The sequence below is a fragment of the Muntiacus reevesi genome, chromosome 3, assembly GCF_963930625.1.
Source record: "Muntiacus reevesi chromosome 3, mMunRee1.1, whole genome shotgun sequence".
Classification (NCBI taxonomy): Eukaryota; Metazoa; Chordata; class Mammalia; order Artiodactyla; family Cervidae; genus Muntiacus; species Muntiacus reevesi.
In genome coordinates, this window is record NC_089251.1 from 261,854,178 (window position 1) to 261,869,697 (window position 15,520).

General features: G+C 37.2%; 1 protein-coding gene across 1 annotated transcript in view; it reads left to right on the plus strand.

Moving 5' to 3' along the window:
• COL3A1 (collagen type III alpha 1 chain) overlaps positions 1–15,083 on the plus strand; it is a 39,196-nt gene extending 24,113 nt beyond the window's left edge. Inside the window, exons 27-51 of the mRNA XM_065931910.1 lie at positions 66–119; positions 582–635; positions 976–1,020; positions 1,572–1,670; positions 1,761–1,868; positions 2,078–2,131; positions 3,604–3,657; positions 3,740–3,793; positions 4,513–4,566; positions 5,546–5,653; positions 6,092–6,145; positions 6,426–6,479; positions 6,677–6,838; positions 6,954–7,061; positions 8,036–8,143; positions 8,975–9,028; positions 9,148–9,255; positions 9,743–9,796; positions 10,182–10,289; positions 10,585–10,638; positions 10,733–10,840; positions 11,750–12,047; positions 12,724–12,911; positions 13,283–13,525; positions 14,665–15,083. Of these exons, the coding sequence (XP_065787982.1) occupies positions 66–119; positions 582–635; positions 976–1,020; positions 1,572–1,670; positions 1,761–1,868; positions 2,078–2,131; positions 3,604–3,657; positions 3,740–3,793; positions 4,513–4,566; positions 5,546–5,653; positions 6,092–6,145; positions 6,426–6,479; positions 6,677–6,838; positions 6,954–7,061; positions 8,036–8,143; positions 8,975–9,028; positions 9,148–9,255; positions 9,743–9,796; positions 10,182–10,289; positions 10,585–10,638; positions 10,733–10,840; positions 11,750–12,047; positions 12,724–12,911; positions 13,283–13,525; positions 14,665–14,811 (2,532 nt within the window). The 3' untranslated portion in view covers positions 14,812–15,083. The remainder of the gene's footprint in view (positions 1–65; positions 120–581; positions 636–975; positions 1,021–1,571; positions 1,671–1,760; positions 1,869–2,077; positions 2,132–3,603; positions 3,658–3,739; positions 3,794–4,512; positions 4,567–5,545; positions 5,654–6,091; positions 6,146–6,425; positions 6,480–6,676; positions 6,839–6,953; positions 7,062–8,035; positions 8,144–8,974; positions 9,029–9,147; positions 9,256–9,742; positions 9,797–10,181; positions 10,290–10,584; positions 10,639–10,732; positions 10,841–11,749; positions 12,048–12,723; positions 12,912–13,282; positions 13,526–14,664) is intronic.
• Positions 15,084–15,520: the final 437 nt, after the last annotated feature.

A 15,520-nucleotide genomic window follows, 5' to 3' on the forward strand; every position in this document is an offset into this window, starting at 1 on the left:
ACTATTTGGACTAAATATGAAAGGATATTTTATAGTGAAGCATCTCATTGTATTTTTTTACATAGGGGCCTTCTGGTGACAAAGGAGACACAGGACCCCCTGGTCCACAAGGATTACAAGTAAGAAATTGTTAATTAAATGTCATTGGGCCCCTATTTTTATCAGTAGTTTCCTTTGATAGCTATACTTGTTAAACTAATCAACACTTCAATTTTTTTGTGACACTGAAAGATAATTCATCTTAAGCTTAAAATGTGTGCATCTGACTTCTACTTTGAAGTTCACATAATTCAATATGCTTATATTTACTTTTATTGTAATTTAAATGTATCTGGCTAAATTCATCTAATCATAATTCATTTTTAGACACAGCAACAGAAAGAATAGAGGGAGATGAACATAGGTTTCTAAGGCTGAATATCACCTCTGTCACAGGATTTTGAGGGCTAAAAATTTTCTACACCTAAAAAGACTGCTAGAACCGTCTTTTGAATACTCTGCAGAAACATCCTTACTTAAGAGAAGCTTTCCTATAATCAACCTTTGACATGATCATACAATACAAATATGATTCTTTATAGGGCTTGCCTGGAACGAGTGGTCCTCCAGGAGAAAACGGAAAACCTGGTGAACCTGTAAGTTAAATGTCAAGTTTTCAAAACTCGGAAGCCAAAAGAATAAGCAGTAACCGTGTATAAATGATTAGCTCTCACATTTTCATGCCACAGTATCTGAGTTTTAACGTTTAGTTTTGAAATAACAAATGTTATTTGTTAGTTTGTTAGCAAAACAAAGAAAAATTATTCAATCATAACTATTCCATGAAAAGTTTGAATTTTATCATAAAAGGACTAAAGGAAGAGAATATAGCTCATGACTGGATAAACTGAACAAGTCAAGTTGTATTTTGCTTGTTTATTTATATAACATATATTCTGATAGAAGCCTAATCATGCAACGTCATCACTGTCCTAGGGTCCAAAGGGTGAGGCTGGTGCACCTGGAATTCCAGGAGGCAAGGTAAATATTTCAACTTACTTTCTCACTTCTTCAGCATTTTTAGTATATCAAACCAAAATATTCCTTTTTTAGACATGCAACATTGAAAATGTTTGATGATTACATTTAGGGTAATCCAAAACATTTCCAATACATTAAATTTGCATCATCTGGAAAATTAAATTTTCTGACATGAATAAATAGAGTAGAGTCACCTATAGGCCTGAAATTAAAAAAAAAAAAAAAAAAAAACAACTTTCTAGTGTATTGCTTCTCTACAGGAAAACGGTCTTGATAGAACAACTTTGAAATTTTCCCCTAGTGATAAAATAATAATAATAGTGTCAAAACTAGCTCATCAGGCCAGGTATAAAAATTCCTTTGCTTAGGGTAACTCATTTTAAGTTTCCATTTCATTCAATTGATCAAATGCAGTTTATAATTATTAAAATTTTCAGATTATTCAAAAGTTAAGAGCATTGTGGTCTGTATCAAAAGAATACAATGTAGGGTATTGTTGTTTGGCTGTAAGCCTGAGTTTCCTAACAGGGATGTCTGTCTTCCTCCTGTAGGGTGATTCCGGTGCTCCTGGGGAACGCGGACCTCCTGGGGCAGGAGGGCCCCCTGGACCTAGAGGTGGAGCTGGTCCCCCTGGTCCTGAAGGAGGAAAGGTAGTGCCCCCAGCCAATTCAATTCACTTAGACTTTGCAAAATGCATTTTGTTTCTTTCTTGTGAGCTATGGTTTCTCCTTTAATTTCAGGGTGCCGCTGGCCCCCCTGGGCCAGCTGGCGCTGCTGGTACACCTGGACTGCAAGGAATGCCTGGAGAAAGAGGGGGTCCTGGAGGCCCTGGTCCAAAGGGTGACAAGGTATCAACCTATTTCTTGTTAATTATGTAATATGACATACTTTTTTGGCTAAAAGAAGCAACATTACTGGAAAGTAATCTGTTTCTAGAGAAACTTTTTAATTGAAACACCTACAATGTATTGCAGTGAATCTTGAGGGTTGCTCTTCTTTTTGTCATATTTTCATTGGAGATGCCTCTAATCTGATGCCATTGTTTTTTATTTGACAGGGTGACCCTGGCAGTTCAGGTGCCGATGGTGCTCCAGGCAAAGATGGTCCAAGGGTGAGTACTCAAATTGGGGAGAAGCAAAATTTACCTTTATGTAGTATGAAACAGCCCTTCACCTCAACTTATTTTTTCCAAAAACTCCTCATGATAAGTTAGATCATACTTTGCCACCTTCAGGGCATTAAAAAGAACTAAATGACATGATTGTTAAAATTCCTGATTTCTATCACTAACAGTTCAACAATGACCTGAGAATGGGAAAATTGCAAAAGTATGATAAATATTACAAGCTAAAGTCATAGTAATTGACTAAAATCCAAGATAATCAATACTGCTCATGAAAGAACTTTTTCATTTAAAAAAAAGCACTGAAATTTCATGGTATATTCATGCCAAGGAAATCTACTTAGCAATAAAAAGGAATGAACCATTGATACATGCAACAACGTATACAGACACCAAGGACATCATGCCAAGTGATAAAAGTCAATCTCAAAAGGATCCATACTGCATGATTCCATTCATGAAACATTTGAGATATGGAACAGCTTTATGGTTGCCAGAAGTGAGGAATAGGGGAGAGGGAGCTGGATATAACTATAAAGAGATGACATAAGGGGGTCTTTTATGGTAATTGGATATTTGAATATCTTGAGTGTGATGGTGGTCATGCAAGGTTATACAAAATAAAATTGCATTAAAAACCACATACACATATACACACAAAAATAAGTGCATGTGTAACTGGTGCAATCTGAAAAACTCTATGGATTGTACAAATGTAAGTTTCTTGGTTTTAATACTATACCATAGTTGTGTAAGATGCAATCCTGAGAGAGGCTGGGAGAAAGATGCACAGAATTCTCCTGTATATTTCTTTGCAACCTTCCATGAATCCATAAAACTATTTCAAAATAAAAGTTAAAAAATACATTATAATCAATTCTGTCCACATTAGAGAACACCTAGATATGACTGTAGCAAATAAACATGATAATTAAGCCATTAGATAGGCATTATCTTTACTGAAGTTGCCTTAAATTCATAAATGCTTCACTTTTAACAGACTAGATGGGTAAACCATCATCCAATATTTTAAAATCTAATATTTTATTTATGTAATATAAGTAAACCTTAATATTTGAAAATTTTGATGTGAAAACTTTGATATGTGCAACAATACTTTGAGTGGTTAAATATTTTGAATTATACAGTTAAATAAAGCAGTACACTTTAATTTTAAAAGATATGACTGTAACATCTTACATCATGTCTTATTTTTCTTCTGCAATAGAAAGAAAACTGAATGAATAAATTGCCACGGAATTATACAACCCATAGAATCTTGTATTTAGTAAACTGTGCAGTATTTACACATTGAGTAAAGAGGATCTAATTCAAGCCACCAAGGAAACCACATTATCCAGTTTATTAGATGAACAATATATCCATGTATATGCTTTTTGATCAATAAGGAAAATGATGCTGCTCATCTTCAATATCAAAGTATATTTCTTTTTCTTTAGGGTCCCACTGGTCCCATTGGTCCTCCTGGCCCAGCTGGTCAGCCTGGAGATAAGGTAATGCTTAGCACTGTTTAGAAACAGAAAATGTCTTTTGTTGTTGTTTGGATGAAGGACAATTTTTTTTTTCTTTTTAAAGGGTGAAAGTGGTGCCCCTGGACTTCCGGGTATAGCTGGTCCTCGTGGTGGCCCTGTAAGTGTTACAGACATTTTAACATCATTTTAGCCCCACACAGGCAGCAGCTATCTGTGCTTCCCTCTTCAGCAATTCTGTCCATGGCCCTAGTCTCAATGGTGGGATACTACTTGTTAGCATCATATGACATGCAAAGCAAGGTGAAAGTTGGTAAAGCCAAGATTCACGAGAGACTATGAGACCATTTCAAGTCTTGCCATCTTTCCTAAGTAATTCTGGAAAAAATATAAAAGTTACATAAGTAATAATATGCATTTGTAAAAGAGTATTTCTTAAGGCCATAGGATCTTTGCCTGAGGCTACTTCTAGATCTAAAATTCTCTGCCTTCAGGGTTTGCAGACTCAGGAGATATATTTAGTAAATGTTCTTAATTAACTAATCGAATGATTTCTCAACACTTTAACCTTATTTTTATTTTCTAAAATCCTTGCATTTTTGGAAGTTATACAATTAGGTTTTTTAAATACTTCAAAATTCTCAAATTATTTTTATTACACATAATATCACAGTCAGAGGCAGAGAAATCAATGGTTCTGGTGCTACTTCTAATTTTATTGAAAAATGGAGATGTCTTTAGAGGTTAAACTCTGCTAGCTTTGCACACTAACATTATCTTTCCTTAGTTTAAAGGAAAAGATAGATGATGTAGAGGATGACATGTACTCCCAATAGGAAGATGTTTCACCGTGACTAATGAGGATATTTTTCACTTAAGGGTGAGAGAGGCGAACATGGGCCACCAGGACCTGCTGGCTTCCCTGGTACTCCTGTAAGTGTGATCATTAAAATATGCTTGTCACGTAGCCCAGAATCACTATCTCACTGAAAAATAGTAGGAGAAGAAGTCAAGTCTGAATTCTAGTCTATCTCAGCCATTCATTCACTATGAGGGTTCATTTATCCACCTCTTTTTTTTTTAAAAAACTTTATTCTTACTGCTTAAAAGATAGATACAAAAACACCTGGCCTGCCTTTACGCCAGATTAATGAGACTAACACGATCTTTTAGACTTCAAGCACTCTGAAAGTTTTTATTAAAGTTCTTCCATTTTTAAATGGTACTAAATAAAATTTCCTCTAAGCCCCATCTTTCTCAAGTGCATTTATTGGTGCTTGCTTTGAAATGTACAATCCTTAGAGAGAGGTTCTCCCTTATGAAAAATAATGTAAATCGTACCACTCTGTTGACAACTTCCTTTTATCATGGAAACTCTTTTTATTTTCTGGTGGCTTCATGTGGGGTGCAGGACCTTAGTTCCCCAACCAAGGATCAAACTCATGCCACCTGCAGTGGAAGCATGGAGTCTTAACCACAGGATCACCAGGGAAATCTTTATCATGGAAGCATTTTCATTGACTTTGTTTCTTCCTCCATGTCTTCAGAGACTGTTCTAATTTTATTTCAACATCTAAATATATCCACAACTATGTACAAAGTAGATAACTAATAAGAATCTACTATATAGCACAGGGAAATCTACTCAATGCTCTTTGGTGACCTAAATGGGAATAAAATCCAGAAGAGAAGAGATACATGTATGCCTGTGGCTGACTCACTTTGCTATACAGCAGAAAATAACACCATTGTAAAGCAACTATATTCCAATAAAAATTAATTTAAAAATTAAAAATAGATTAAGAATATCTCTCTGCATGAAGAATTCTATTTTCTGAAGAAATTAATAAGGATAAGCCCAGTGCATTGTGAAGGGTGTCAGCTTACAGGCTGTTTTTGTTTCTGAATGCAGGGCCAGAACGGTGAGCCTGGTGCTAAAGGAGAAAGAGGCGCTCCTGGTGAGAAAGGCGAAGGGGGCCCTCCTGGAGTCGCAGGACCCCCTGGAGGTTCTGGGCCTGCTGTAAGTATCTCTTCTTCTCTAAGCCTTCTAAAAGAAAGTACTTAGCTTTGTCGATAATTTAATATTTCACTCCGAGAGAGCGTGTCATGGTGACAAGAATACAGTTTTCATAGGAATACAGTTCTGAGTTTGAAGCTTAGCTCCAACCATCTAGTTACATCCATCAGGTTATTTTCATGTCCTCAAGAGAGTTACTGCTTTTGTGTTTTGATGTAGGTTCTCATTTCTGTTGTAGTGTTTTCCCCCAGTTTTACTGAGATGTATTGACATATAACACTGCATTGTAGAAGTTTAAAATGTACAACATAATGATTGCATGTGTTGTGAGATGATTGCCATGATAAGTAGAGTTACTGATTTTTCAAAGGCTGAAAGCTAATCCCAAATTTTTATTTTGATGCTATTCCTATCAACCATTTTTATCTCCATTCCATATAGGGTCCCCCGGGTCCCCAAGGTGTCAAAGGTGAACGTGGCAGTCCTGGTGGTCCTGTAAGTAATGATCTTCTTAACTATTATTGAAAAGCATTAATTAATATCAATCTGTATAAAAACTGCTTTGAAAGCCCTAGTTTCCTATAGAGAGTATAAAATTATGATCACTTATTCATGTGTGAGTTATATGCAAATTCCAAGAGAAAAAAACAAATCATAAATCTCAGAATAGGATGCAGTTCCTACCACATTTCTTACATACCATATTTGTTTTTAGTAGTTAATTATTTGTTCTCCTTGATTTTTGACATTCAAAAGTATATTTATCATTTCGCAGGGTGCTGCTGGCTTCCCAGGTGGTCGTGGTCCTCCTGGTCCTCCTGGCAGTAATGTAAGTACTTTTTAAAATAATTTTAAGCCATATATTCCTTAAAGAGTACGAATGTATGCATAGGATGAGAAACTTATTCACTGCAACTTCTCTTCTTATTAAATCGCATATAAAATTATTTGAATCTAAGTGAAAGAGGGAAGAAAAAATGTGCTTTTTCATTATAAAATATTCAAATATCAAACATTTCTTTGTAGGGTAACCCAGGCCCCCCCGGCGCCACCGGTCCTCCCGGCAAAGATGGTCCCCCAGGCCCACCTGGTAGCAGTGGTGCTCCTGGCAGCCCCGGGATCTCTGGACCAAAGGGTGATGCTGGCCAACCAGGGGAGAAGGGAGCACCTGGCTCCCAGGGCCCTCCGGTGAGTGTTTTCTTTGCTCTATTGATTAACAGCAGTTTTGTTTTCAACCACAAATCAATAGAGGAAAACATAGTCACGTGAAGAGTAACCGAGATTTCATTATCCGTCACAACAGGGAGCTCCGGGCCCACTTGGAATTGCAGGAGTTACTGGAGCACGAGGCCTTGCAGGCCCACCAGGCATGCCAGGTCCTAGGGGCAGCCCCGGCCCACAGGGCATCAGGGTGAGTGCAGCTATCTTTCGCTGGACCTTTGTTTCCTTTGTGAAGTCTGATAGTCTTCAGATATCACATAACCATGGGAAGTATGTAACAAACAAGTTTTCCTGTAATTAGATGTAAATTCTTGATAATTTCAGTTTCAGGAAGCATGCATATTATTAAAAGGCTCTGGAATCCAAAAACAATGCACATCATAGACCAACTGTGAACACACTCACAAATAGATTGATATCACAGGAAATATCTTGTCATCTCAAATACCCCTGTTAGGAAACTTGTCAGCATTCTTCCATTTACTGACTGTCAGTCTTGAAGGGGAAAATAATATCAGCTTGTAGACCTGTGATTCCTTTAATTGATACCAATTATCCATCAACTCAATTCATTTTATTCTCCTGACTTTCTTTCACTGATACTTCTATAACATCCTAGTGCTTAGCATCTTAAATATCCATTTAGCAAATAGGGTAATAAAATTGTATTTTATTGGGGCTCACATTTGACACTTTGAGCACCCTTTTAAACTGAAAGTCATATAATATTGTAGTGAAATTACAACATAACATTTAAGTCTATTCGATTTATATGAACATATCCAATAAATGTATATTCTTTAAATAGAGTCAAATATTTGATATATCCTAATTCTAATGGGCACCATAAACCTGTGGTTTCATGATTAATAATCATTATTTTTTTCTTACAATAGCCATGTCTACTTATGCACCTCATTTTAGGATGTATTCTAATATAATCAACATAATTACTCGGGCATCCAGGTTCACTGGACAAGTTAGAAAATACAAGGAATTTGTTCCCCACAGCATTTTTCCTCTGGCAGGGATAGTTTTAGGAACAAATTCAATAAGAATTGAATAATACAAAGTTCGTCCCTGGAAAATGAAGACATCTAAAAGTATCATATTAATTGATTTCCTAGAAAGAAGTATGAATTTCTTTTATTTCTTTGTACACAGGGTGAAAATGGTAAACCAGGGCCTAGTGGTCAAAATGGAGAACGTGGTCCTCCTGGCCCCCAGGGTCTTCCTGGTCTAGCTGGGACAGCTGGTGAACCTGGAAGAGATGTAAGTACTCGTTCTCAGAAAACATCCAAGAAGTCACATTGTTGTTCAGTAGCTAAGTCATGTCTGACTTGGAGACCCCATGGACTGCAGCACGCCAGGCTTCCCTGTCCTTTACCATCTCCTGGAGTTTTCTCAAGTTCATTTCCATTGAGTCAGTAATGCCATCCAATCCTCTCATCCTCTGTCATTGCCTTCTCCTCCTGCCTTCAATAACTTATTTAAGCAAGGGTCAAATTGGCCTTATGTGGGTCTAAAAGTGTCAATATTGCCACATGTCAAAGTTCACCTTCTTTCTCTAGTAATAGATATTCTTTCTATTACAATATATTACAATACAACCTTAACTGTTCGTGTTCATTAATATTTATGCAGTGAATGATCATTAAAGGAGAAGGATATGATCTTTAGCTAAATAAACAAAAGAGTTGGGGATAGGGAGAGCCCCAGTTTACAGAATTCCTTCCGGGCAAAAATATTCTGCATATTGTTTGTGATTAGTGCTTTCTTAAATTGTAGATTTTCATTATCCACTTGAATTACTGTGTGTCGAGCTTTTATTCATCACCTCTCTCCTAAGAACCCTTTTGCGTTTCCTGGTCACTTGTCTCTCTCAGCCTGTGAAACTGCAGTGCCATGGGTGTACTGCATCTCTGTGTAGGCATTGTCAGCCCTTGCAGGGCCACACCCATTGTCATGTCTAAGATTTTTCACTCCCGAGAACCAATTTTTACTCTCTTTAGGAATGATATCTTACCCATGGAGAATGCATGGCTTCAATGTTATTTAAATAGTTCCCCCAAAATTGATTTCTTATTTTTTTTCTTTAATCAGGGAAACCCTGGATCCGATGGTCTGCCAGGCCGAGATGGAGCTCCAGGTACCAAGGTATAACAAACACAAGTACAATAATTTTTTTTGTAGGTTTTAATTATACCTTTTAATAGATGTAATTAAAGCAATAGCTGCTGATCAGATCGATTTTGGAACTGTGAACTTGTCCGCAGGGCGACCGTGGTGAAAACGGCTCTCCTGGTGCCCCCGGAGCTCCTGGTCACCCAGGCCCTCCTGGTCCTGTCGGTCCAGCTGGAAAGAACGGTGACAGAGGAGAAACTGTGAGTGCTAATGAACACCATCTTTCCTTATTTATCCATTTTCCGCGATAAAGAACTCAGCAGATAGAAGACAGAATGTCATATCCGCCAACCAAAAGATCTACTCTCATTTGTTTTACAATTGTGTATGCTAGTCATTCCTTAGACAACTGTGGTGACAAAGATATACAAGAAGTTTCTGGCAGTAGTCAATGAAGAATTCATTTTTTAAAATTCAAAACGGTGCTAATCACACCAAGGGTATATCCGCTTGGTCAACATATAGTTGAAATAACAGGATGTTCTCAGTTTTCCTGTTTAGACGCCCAGGTAAAGCTATAAACAGGTCAAGGATTTGTAAGGAAAAAGGAATACTAAGTTTCAGGAATATCAGCAAGCATACCACTATTCTCTCACAATGAAAAGATTAGCATTTAAATAAAACAAATCTATATCAAAAGGTAAACACCTCCCCCTGTGTTTGTCTGTTTGTTTATTTTTATTTTAGGGCCCTGCTGGTCCCGCTGGAGCCCCAGGCCCTGCCGGATCAAGAGGCGCTCCTGTAAGTTTGTTTGTTTGTTTTTTGTCTATTTTAACTAATTCTATGGTGTAGGAAAGTCTATTTTCCAGCATGTTCAGGAAAAAGGGATGAATAAATACATAACTGTGGAACCAAATTTAAACTTTCCTCTGATGAAACAGAAAGCAATTTAGGATCTAAAATGTCCTTGGGGCCATGGGTATACGTGGCAATTACTGGGGCTCTATACAATTCTCAGTCCAAAATCCAAACAACTGCAACAGTTTGTATAGTTGTATGTATGCCATGTCTGTCGATGGGACTTCTAGCTTGTAGAATATTATACAATGGACTTAATTGTTATAAGTTCTAACTTGTTTTTCCAATGTGTGTGTGTATGATCCTAATTTGAGATGTGTTTGTAAAGGGTCCCCAAGGCCCACGTGGTGACAAAGGTGAAACCGGTGAACGTGGTGCTAACGGCATCAAAGGACATCGTGGATTCCCTGGTAACCCAGGAGCCCCCGGATCTCCAGTAAGTTCATCCACTTTGTTAGAAAGTCCTCTTAATGCATTTTCACTGATGAGATAGGCACACCTTAGAGATCAATAATAGAAAAATGTTCATCTCTGAAAGCCTATGCTACAAGAGATTAGAAATCAATTTAAGGACTTATTTGAGATAGTAGTTGGCATGAGACAATGGGGAGAATAAGGAAAAAGAACTCATGTTTCATCTTGAGCCTCAAGTCTCTTGATCTGACCTTGAAAATACAGTTTCCTGAGCTTTTAAAAAGGCATCACTCAAATTCACCTTCCTTTCCTTTCAGGGTCCCGCTGGTCACCAAGGTGCAGTTGGCAGTCCAGGCCCTGCAGGCCCCAGAGTATGTACAAGAGAGATATTGGAAGTTCCATGTTTTAAAATTTTTGCACTGCAGGGAAGTGTTCTAGCATTGTGATATCATGATCATTTCTTAGGGACCTGTTGGACCCAGTGGGCCCCCTGGCAAGGATGGAACAAGCGGACACCCTGGCCCCATTGGACCACCAGGGCCTCGAGGTAACAGAGGTGAAAGAGGATCTGAGGTAAGACATTACTTATAAACATGTGTATTTAATTGGCTATAATCTGCACATTTTCAGAAACACTTTGCAATATTTTAAAATTGAGATAGGGAGTTAAACAAAATACAATTACCAAACGTAATTTTGGAGCTGAACAATGACTTTCGGACATTCTCCACCACATGAAAACTTTCTCCATCACACTGCCAACAACAGGGAGAAAAAAAGAAAACATTCCTTACAGTTTGGTCAGATAACAGTTACATCAAAATAAAAACATAGCTCAGTTAATAAAAAGAACTCTGCCAGTGCTGATCTCATATTAGAGAGCTCACAACTATGATCACCATAATGACAGGTTTAGAGTACTGATTCATTCCACTGCTCAAATAGTTTACACCATCATTTCTAATACATTCTATCCCACACCTTTGGGGTAAATGGAAGAAAAACTATTATCCCCACAAGTTACCAATTAAACACAAAGTTAAGTGGTTAACCCCAAACCACAAGGTTAATGATAAATCTGGGGTCAGAATCTAGGTTTCCTAATCATAACTCCTCTGACATGTCAGCCTTAGAATTGCTCGCATCTTAGAATAAAACACGATAGAGTAAAATCTGTGATCTAACACCACTTCTTCCAATACAGTAGAGCACAATAAACTTCATAATAATGGGTTATAGTTATAAATTGGTTAATATTCTATCAAAAAGCAACCCAAGTAAACTTGCATTGAAATAATTATGCTGAGACAATGTATTAATTCTTTGTAAGACATTTTCTTGGGCTAGCAGTGTATTTTTTCAGTGGATACCAAACAAGGTCACATCAATGACGTTGTGTTCTTACACATCAATGTGTGTGTTCTCACACATCAGTGACGTTAGTTCTTGCACATCAGTGACATATGTTCTTGCTCCTTCTAGGGCTCCCCGGGCCACCCAGGACAGCCAGGCCCTCCTGGGCCTCCTGGGGCCCCTGGTCCGTGTTGTGGTGGTGCTGGGGTCGCTGCCATCGCCGGCATTGGAGGTGAAAAAGCTGGTGGTTTTGCCCCGTATTATGGAGATGAGCCGATGGATTTCAAAATCAACACCGATGAGATTATGACCTCACTCAAATCAGTCAATGGACAGCTAGAAAGCCTCATTAGTCCTGACGGTTCCCGTAAAAACCCTGCTCGGAACTGCAGAGACCTGAAATTCTGCCATCCGGAACTCCAGAGTGGTATGTTGGGGAAACTTTCACACTCATAGCAACAAGATAACAGGGAAAACTGCCTGTATTCAAATTTAGGGAAAAGGAAAATTTTACTGTGACTAGAAGATATTATATAGCAGGAATAATGCTTAAATAGTGTTAGTTGAATTGCAACTCCTTGATGTTGTAAGAAAATGTGAATTTGTAGGTGTATTTAAATGGTAACATAAATTCAAAATATTCCAATATAGTAAAATTTAAAGACAATTTTGTAGAAATTTTAAAACAAATCATGTTTGGGCACATTTCTTCATATCATCACAAAGTTATTTGAGTTATAAACAACATATATCACTATGTTCTCAGGATCAAATATTTATAATTTGATGCAGGCATAATTTGCAATTTAATCATTGTAGCCTATATTCATTGAAACAGTTTTTATAATGATCTAATTACTAAATTTTTCAAATTAAGAAACTATCCAAAAGTTCCTCTATTATGCTACACTAAAAGTAGAAATATGTAAAATACAAATATATCGGCAGTCAACATTGTGAATGCCTCAGTCAGTCACTCCAGTTGTGTCAGATTCCTTACAATTGGAAGGACTATAGTATGAATGCCTTACAAAATCATTTTGGCCCAAATCCTATTACTGGACTTTATAACTAATTCTGCTGTCCTTTTTATTACTATCCAGGAGAATATTGGGTTGATCCTAACCAAGGTTGCAAATTGGATGCTATTAAAGTCTACTGTAACATGGAAACTGGGGAAACGTGCATAAATGCCAGTCCTCTGACTATCCCACGGAAGAACTGGTGGACAGATTCTAGTGCTGAGAAGAAACACGTTTGGTTTGGAGAGTCCATGGAGGGTGGTTTTCAGGTAAGAAAAGATATGCCATTTTTCTTTAACTGATTTATCTTTGCTTCCCTAATTTTTTGTTCCTCCCATTTGTTCATCACAAAGCAAAGATAGTTAATAAATAGAAAAGTGAAAGAGATTGTATATACTCAGGTAGCTATTATAACTTGTTTCTCAAGCTAAATTAGATTAAATGATTCTTAATACACAATCACCTTTCTTTCAAATTTAAGATCTTCTTTACTCTGACATTATGTGTTATACATGCAATTAAAAGTCATAGATAAAATGCATAAACAATTTACATTATAGTGACCATACTCCCTGTATAAATCCATTAGATATAATTGCAGCTAAAACGTTTGATCAGCTTTATTTGTTCCCTACCACAGTTTAGCTATGGCAATCCTGAACTTCCCGAAGATGTCCTCGATGTCCAGCTGGCGTTCCTCCGACTTCTCTCCAGCCGGGCCTCTCAGAACATCACATATCACTGCAAGAACAGCATTGCATACATGGATCATGCCAGTGGGAATGTAAAGAAAGCCTTGAGGCTGATGGGGTCAAACGAAGGTGAATTCAAGGCTGAAGGAAATAGCAAATTCACATACACAGTTCTGGAGGATGGTTGCACGGTAAGTATCAGCATTTTTATAAGCTTGCCTTATGATGAGCTCAGCTTGCTCATTTAATCATGCTATTTTTAAAAGAAGGAAGAAAAATAATGAGTGTGAACAAAAGATGGCATTCAGTGTGAGTTATGTTGAATACTGATTCATTCCAGGGAAGGTTAAATATCACAAACAATGAGTTTATCTTCTCAACCTCCAGGTGAAAACTAGTTGCTGTGAAAGCAATTGAAATTTAAACCCATGATATAAACTTTATCAGATAATTTAGATGGCTACTATCCATTCTACATAACTGCCATCATATGATCTCAATCTAAAATCTGTTTCTAATTTTAAAGGTTACTTTAAACCAACCCTTTATTATTATCATTTATAAACAGAAGGAGAATTCACTCCTAATATTAATAATATCTCACAAGTTCCAATGTAAGAGACCTATCTACTTCTTAGTAAACTAGCTCTCTACCTGGTAGCAATGATAGGAACTGAGGTTTCTGAGAAGGCACTGGCCTGTGGCAGTCTCCCTATTGGGTTTACCCTGAAGTACTGTAAGGCTTTTGGTTAATGATATGGTTTACCTGCTGGGAGGACTATCACTTTGAACTGGAGCAAGTCTCATATGTATAGAAGATAACATCACAAATTGCTAACTCCCTTTAAGCATAATCTTTAATATTATTATTTAATATTATTTTTTTTTTATGGGGCCCTGAAAGTTCAGGGTTTTTGTTTTTTTTTTTTTAAATATTGTTTTATTAGTTGGAGGCCAATCACTTCACAACATTTCAGTGGGTTTTGTCATACATTGACATGAATCAGCCATAGAGTTACACGTATTCCCCATCCCGATCCCCCCTCCCACCTCCCTCTCCATCCGACTCCTCAGGGTCTTCCCAGTGCACCAGGCCCGAGCACTTGACTCATGCATCCCACCTGGGCTGGTGGTCTGTTTCACCATAGATAATATACATGCTGTTCTTTCAAAACATCCCACCCTCACGTTCTCCCCCAGAGTTCAAAAGTCTGTTCTGTATTTAATATTATTTAATATTTAAGCAAAATATTTTTAAAACTTCATCAGAAAAACTAAGTAATTGTAATGTCATTATCACTTACAATTTTTATTTGCTCTTTTTTTACAGAAACACACTGGGGAATGGGGCAAAGCAGTCTTCCAATATCAAACACGCAAGGCTGTCAGACTACCTATCATAGATATTGCACCCTATGATGTCGGTGGTCCTGATCAAGAATTTGGTGCGGACATTGGGCCTGTTTGCTTTTTATAAACCAAACTCTATCCAAAGTCCCAGAAAAAAGCTTCACACTCCATATGTGTTCCTTTTGTTCTAATCTTGTCAGCCAGTACAAGTGACCAAGTTCCAGTTATTTATTTCCAAAATTTTGGGGAAAAAAGTGTAATTTGACCAAAAAAGGATATTTGTGTTTGCTATTACACCAAATACAGTTCAAATGCTTATTGTTCTATTTTTTTACCAATTTCAATTTCAAAATGTCTCAATGGTGCTATAATAAATAAACTTCAACACTCTTCCAATAACACTGCGTTACATTCTTTGAATCCTAGCCCATTTTCAGAGCAATGATGGTGCTTACCATTAAAAGATTACCTTTCTTCTGAAACAGTCAAACAAGAAATTAGAAAAGAACTTCCTGTTTCAACTACCTCAACCTGGTCAGAAACACAAATGAATTCTGTAAGTCCCAGAAGATGAAAAAATTCGTATAAAATGCCAAAGCTTATAAACTTCACTGATTAAGTTCCTAAAATATTGGTTTAAAAAAAAGGAGAATGTAGTGCAAGAATTTAAAGAAATAGTTTGAAACCATAATTAATCTTGAATATCAACTGCTTTTAAAGGTGCTTTTCTTTTTTCTGGTCATTGCTGGTCAAGTTTACCAATATTGGGCAAGTCTTTAAAGACACGTGGTCTGGTGCTAATGTACTTTCACTTTTAAAACTCTAGGTCAGAATTG